Source organism: Rhagoletis pomonella, unplaced genomic scaffold (assembly GCF_013731165.1).
Source record: "Rhagoletis pomonella isolate Grant_MI unplaced genomic scaffold, Rhpom_1.0 Rhpom_scaffold_00008, whole genome shotgun sequence".
Classification (NCBI taxonomy): Eukaryota; Metazoa; Arthropoda; class Insecta; order Diptera; family Tephritidae; genus Rhagoletis; species Rhagoletis pomonella.
The window spans coordinates 2,127,106-2,134,023 of record NW_023458562.1 but is presented as its reverse complement, the minus strand read 5'-3'; the positions used below and the strand labels follow the sequence as shown (position 1 = coordinate 2,134,023).

Below are 6,918 nucleotides of genomic sequence, written 5' to 3'. Positions count from 1 at the left end.
AAGTTCAAATAAATAGAAAAAACCCAAAGCCGATTTTCAATGTGCCTGGATCGTAAAGAAAAACCAACGGGTAACAGCAAATTCACATTAAACCAAAAAGGGTAGTTTCTTTTAATTTGAATAAAGTTTCACTGAATCTGGATATAGTTTCATTTAATTTGAATAAAGTTTAGTGAATCTGTTTTTTTTTTATACATATATACGTGTATTTATTTGTTGGATCTGCTTATTTTACAAGCCTAACAACAAGTTTACGTCTAATTTACAATGTTATTGCTTAAACCCTGGGGTTGAGCCCTGTTGGTTTAACGTCGCTTAACAAAATGCTGATATATCTCTTCTTCGCAGGCGTGATAGATTTATTGTGTTGCATAGGCCACTTGCCAGTGGATTTGGGTGATTACGCAATTTTATTTTACATTTTTCTTTGCTGCAGTCGATTACAAATTTAACCATAGATTTACCAAGATTCCTATGTATATTTTCGTGGCGGACATACCACGGTGTTCCAATTAAGGTGCTTAGCGTTTTAGATTGGAATCTATGGATCCTGTTAATGTTGGTTGCACAGGTCGTACGCCTCAGTTGAATACCATACATCCATATAGGCTTAATGACTATATTATATATAAGTACTTTTTTTATCTAGTTTCAATTTTGATTTACTGTTTATGAGCCAGTTTACTCTAGCTGACTTTAGCTACAATTGTTTTATCTTGGTTGATATGTGCTTGCGCCAAGTTAGTCTCCTATCAAAGTGCATTCCGAGATATTTCACCTCATTGGCTTGTGGAATATGGACATTATTTAATTGAATCTAGAAATAGTTTCATTTTATTTCAAAAAGGTTTCGCTTAATCTGATATAGGTTTCATTTAATTTGAAAAAGGTTTCTCTTAGTTTGAAAAAGGGGCGATTTAAACTGAAAATGCTTTATAAGGAAGGAGTTACAACATTTTTTGCGACCCAGTTATACAGAGATGTGAATATAGTTTACCTGTTTATTTCAAATATTTAATATATTCCTTCGAACCTGGTTTTAGGTACTCAATTTGGTTTTTTTTTTTTAAGATAAATTGAATTGCTTTCACGCAAACTCATGCGTATACATATTTACATACGTACATACCTTACTACATAATTCTAGAAAATGACTGTACCGATTTTTATGCAATATTTCAGTTTAATCATTGCTTGTATAATTTTGTCTTTTAGTTTTGGGAGTAATGCTACTACTTTTTGTCATAAGTATCACTGGCTTTTTCATCATGTGGTTTACAGAGTACTACAACAACACAATGCTTTCGGTAAATGTATACACGATATTTGCATTTACCTTTTCGTAAAGTATTTATTTATTTCAGCAAATAGTTTTAAAAAATAATTCTGAGATAGCGCGAAATTGGATGGATCCAGATCCTAAATATGACACACTATTGAAAGTACACATATTCAACTACACAAATATTGATAACTATTTGGCTGGAATCGATGATAAAATTAAAGTGGAGGACATAGGGCCTCTAACGTATAAAGAACATACAACTAAAGTTGATGTTTCATTTAATCAAAATTACACCGTCACCTTCAGGGTAAGTTGGATTTTAACACATATTAGCCCGCTCAAGTTAGATATTCAAGGTTATAATAATTCGCATAAAACAGAAAATTGGCACGAAAAAATGTATTCAAGGTCAAAGGTGATATAAGGTGATTTTTAGCAAAACGGCAAGGTTTATAATAAGGTTCGGAAATATTCACTCAGCTTCGTACGCGAACGCGAACGTGAACGTATCAAATATTCCCTATTGATTCTCCTTCGCGACCGGGAAGTACAAAACAAGTCCAGATCGTTCGCGTTCGCGAATGTCAGGTAGAAAACCTTTCCGCTGTTATTCGTACGCGTATGTATTGGTAGACCAAACAGCGTGCGTTCATATATGTAGCTATAAGTGGCATCGATGCCTTCGCGAAGGTTAACTGCTGTCGTTCTCGTTCATAAGTGAATGTAAATGCTGCATCAAAACTTCGCGGAAAGTTGATAGGACTTGGTCTCTAGATATGAAATAAGTTTTTATTTTTAAAAATTATAAAATCTGCACCGTTCGATGGATTAAAAGAAATAAGGTGCCAAATGAAAGGGCTGGGCCTGAAGACGTACACTAAGGATTTATTTTTTGAATAGAGTTGCCGCCTGTCTACAAAATTATAATATTTACATCTTTTGCATGATTTTCAAAAATGAGGTGACAAATGAAAGGCCTTGGCCTCTAGAAATTAAATAAGTTTTTATTTTTTTGTACGGTTCGTTGGATTAAAAAAAATAAGGGGTTAAATGAAAGGGCTGGGCCTGAAGACGTACAATAAGGATTAATTTTTTTAATAGAGTTTTAGCCTGTCTACAAAAGTAAAATATTTACATCCTTCGCATGATTTTCAAAAATGAAGCTTCAAACGAAAGGGCTTGGCCTCTAGAAAATTTGTAATATTTACACTGTTCACCCGATTTTCAATACTGAGGTGTCAAACGAAGAGGCTATCTAAGAGGAATCTAAAGATGTGCAAGAAGTGTTATTTTTTTGGACAGGGTATTTTTATAAATTTTAAAATCTGGCCCGTTCGTTGGGTAAAAAAAAAAATTAGGTGTCAAATGAAAGGATTATGCCTCTATATGTAAAATATGCTTTAAACTAAGCAAAACTATTTGGTTTTAATCAGTTGTTATACATATACATATATATATTCATATACAAATTTAAGTGCAGAATTAAATAAATATACATACATACATATGTACATAGAATATAAATTATCTTTATCAGTTTTAATTTAAGTATTTTCATGTACATATATACTTACATACATATTTACCCGTACATAAATGTAAGTGCGGAAATAAATAATACTTTAATATGAAATTTCAAAAAATATTTCATTTGACACCTAATTTGTTTTAATTTAACGAACGGTCCCGATTATAAAGTTTATAAAAATATTGTAACCCTGTCCAAAAAAAGAACCCTTCTGCACATCTCTAGATTCCCCTCAGATAGCCTCTTCGTTTGACACCTCACTATTGAAAATCCGGTGAACAGTGTAAATATTACAATTTTTTAGACAGGTGGAAACCCTATTCAAAAAATAAAAACTTATTTAATATCTAGAGGCCAAGCCCTTCAATTTGTCACCTAATTTTTGAAGATCATGCAAACGATGTAAATATTATAATTTTGTAGACAGGCGGCAAAATAAATCATTATTGTACGTATTCAGGCCCGGCCCTCTCATTTGACTCCTTATTTTTTTTTTAATCCAACGAACCGTGCAGATTTTATAATTTTCAAAAAGGTGGCAATCTTATTCAAAAAATAAAAACTTATTTCATATCTAGAGGCCTAGCCCTTTCATTTCACACCTCATCTTTGAAAATCGAATGAACGGTGCAAATCTTATGCAATTAACAAAATTGCCTTCGCATAGTATCTCTAGCCACACCAACTTTCCGCGAATGTTTGACACAGCATTTACATTCACTTATGAACGAGAACGACAGCAGTGAACGTTCGCGAAAGCATCGATGCCACTTATAGCTACATATATGAACGCACGCTGTTTGGTCTACCAATACATACGCGGACGATCTGGACTTGTATGCCTCTCGTTCGCGAAGGAGAATCAATAGAAAATATTTGATACGTTCGCGTATAAAATCATAGATGTATGTACGCAAACGTTCATATATGAATATTTCCAAACCCTGGTTTATAACAAAAATAGATGAGAAAAAAGTGTATATTATGCAATTATCTATAAAATTTTTAAAATTTTTCTTCCTAGCGATTCAAAAAATTGTGTTCTTCATAATATGAACAATTTACACTGTACTTGTGAGGTAGTATTTTCCCCGGTAAGCGCACTCCACGACTTATTGTAGTTGTTTGATTAAATAGTATTGCATGAAATAAAAATAGTACCATTGGAAATGATGAAAGCGGTGTGAATAAAAAGTAGTTAGAGAAAACATTAATCTAATTGATAATTCCACTAGTTTACAAGAACTGCCACCTGTTGCATTCAAAAACTTAAAAAATATTCGAAATGTGAATCAGTGTTATAAGAGAGTCATATTTCATCGTAAACCGTGCAGCCGTTGCTGGGTGAAGAGAAGTCTCGCATAGTGCATTTTTTTTAATTCATCAAATTTTTAAACACCCTAGACCGGTGGAAAAAGTTCATAATTACGAAAATTTAAAACTTCATCACAGATCTATAGGCTAAGGTCTTTAATTTGACAGCTCATTTTTGAAATTCCTTTTAAGAAGTATTCTCAAACTAAACCTTCTTAAATCTCTTTCATCTGACATGGTGATATACATGTACATTTTTCAATAAACTGATGAACTAATTTGAATTTGATTGAACACATAGCAACCCTCCTAAATAAAGGTCAGAAATAAAGCTTTTTCGAACCCATTTCGATCGATACTCATCTTTTAATAATTCATCCCACTTATTGAACAATTTGAATGTAACTTTTTCAACACGCGGCAATCCTTTTCAATCATTCCAAAACTTCAAACTAAAGATTTCTTAACATTCTTTTGTTTGACCAAAGGACATAAATCTATAAGAGGAGACAACACGTTATAATTGTAGCGAGTGTGAACATCAGGAGCGTGCCTTCTCTTTTCATCCAATCATAAAACGTATTTGGGCAAAAGAGAAAGCACGCTCCTGATGTGTCCACGCGTTACAATTATAACGTGTTGTCTCTTCTTATAGATTCACGTTCTTTGGTTTGACTATGGAATTTTTATATTTCTTATACTAATTGAATTAGACCTTTCAAACAGGTGGCAGCGCTTTTCAAGCTTAATCCTTGTTAACTCTCCTTCGTCGGACATTGCGATACATATTTTAATTAACTGATGAATTAAGTGGAATTTAACACAACATGTGGCAACCCCGCTAAATATTAAGAAAAAAAATGCAAACCCCCTTCGTTTGGTACGCAAATTTTAATAATTCGGTTAAGTTATTAAATAATTTGAATTTAACTTTTTAAAGAGATGGTGACCCTCTTCCAACAGCTCAAACATATTCTTAGAATCTGGCCGATTAATCGGCTAGTATCGGCCAAAAGAATCGGCATCGGCACCGGTCGTTCTTGGCCGATTCTTTTTACTTTTTCCGCAATTTAAAAAAATATTCGTCAAAATTTGAAACTGTTTAATCAGATTTGTTAGAATATTTTTGAGTACGCAGTTTTTTACATTTTAGTATAATAAAGTGCAAGTTTGAAGCAAGGTACATTAAAAATAGGTAGAAGCCAATTTGACGTCAAACTTACAAACGTCAAAGGTTTCGGGAGAGCAAAAATGAGAATGAGGATGTGAAATGAAAAACAAAAAATTACATTTGGCTGACGTTTTTAAGAAAATTTTAAGTTTATTTTCCTTAGGACGCTTTTATCAACTTGTGAGGTTGTATGTCCAGACCACCATAAATACTATAAATATATAGCAAAGGTATTTACGGCAAACTTAGTCTAGATATCAACCTCGTCGTAGGTATCATATCAAAGACATAGAATTAGAAAAACTCTAGAGATAGATGTCGCCTCGCCAGAAGAAGTTAAAAATATCCACTACATACGCTACAGCGGAAATGGATGCCACGCCATTTCTTTAAATGAAATTAATTGCTGCTATATGTATGTATGTACATATGTAGGCATATACTAAATGTGAGCAAACATTTTGCTTGCATAGTCTTCTGTTCTCTTTTCACTGCAAGTTGAATTATTTTAGTATCTATTGCAAAATTTTATACAGACAAGACTAAAAAGTAGAAAATAAATTTTAAAAAAACTTTTTATAAATGGACTAAAATTAGAAAATAATATTTCTCAGTCCCATAGAACTGGTTTTGATAACTTTTGATTTTGAAATTTTAGAAAAAGTCATTATAAACAATTTATGAGATTGAAAATGAAAAGCGTGGGGCGCATGTAATAGGCCTGATTTGAAATTGAAGAGTAATATATGTATGTATGTGGGTATATTAGTAACGACCGCTTAAAATCGATCTCAAAGTTGTACTTTCGCTGTAGAAATTTTAGGTCTATGTTATGTATGTAGTTTGAATATTGTCAATTAAATCTAATGTATTGCATGCGCTCTACGTTTTCCGTTTTCAATCTCATAAATTGTTTATAATGACTTTTGCTAAAATTTCAAAATCAAAAGTTATCAAAACAAATTCTATGGGACTGAGATATATTATTTTATTATTACAACGCTTTTATCAACTTGCAATGTTGTATGTCCAGACCCCCATTTATACTAGCTGAATTCTTTTGTAAGCGAGCGACAAAAGAACGCTCAACTCTGGTAAAATTTCCTTTTAGCCACTTAAGCAACCCTGTTGGTAGCTGGCAAGAAAATGTGATTAGTTTAACGGGATTTAGATACAAAAACCAATTTAAATGAGTAATTATACGAGGTATTTGCGTAATATATATACTCTTCTAAAATATAAGTCACGTATAAAAAGGAAGCAAAAATTTGCCTCTCCGCTTTCCCATTAGCAATTCACAATAGAACAGTTTTTTCGCTTACCAACACTAGCCTTCAGGTCGCGTATTTTCAAACCGACCTGGCTGAGCTCGGATAAATAGCCGAGGTTGTGTTGTTGCTTTGCATGTATTTCGTCATATAAGCGAGTGTTCTTTTGTAGCAAAGCTATTTATGGCAAATTCTAGACATCAACCTAGTCTAGATATCAACCTCGTTGTGGGTTTCATATCAAAGACGTACAATTACAAAAACTCTAGAGATAGATGTCGCCTCGTCAGAAGAAGTTAAAAATATCCACTACATACGCTACAGCGGAAATGGGCGACACGCCATTTCTTTA

At 32.9% G+C, this 6,918-nt stretch overlaps 1 protein-coding gene across 1 annotated transcript in view; it reads left to right on the top strand.

The window, feature by feature from the left end:
* Positions 1–1,215: 1,215 nt before the first annotated feature.
* LOC118744105 (lysosome membrane protein 2) overlaps positions 1,216–6,918 on the top strand; it is a gene marked incomplete at its 5' end in the record, with an annotated part of 198,088 nt that continues 192,385 nt past the window's right edge. Inside the window, 2 exon segments of the mRNA XM_036476834.1 lie at positions 1,216–1,307; positions 1,365–1,592. Coding sequence (XP_036332727.1) covers positions 1,216–1,307; positions 1,365–1,592 — 320 coding nt within the window.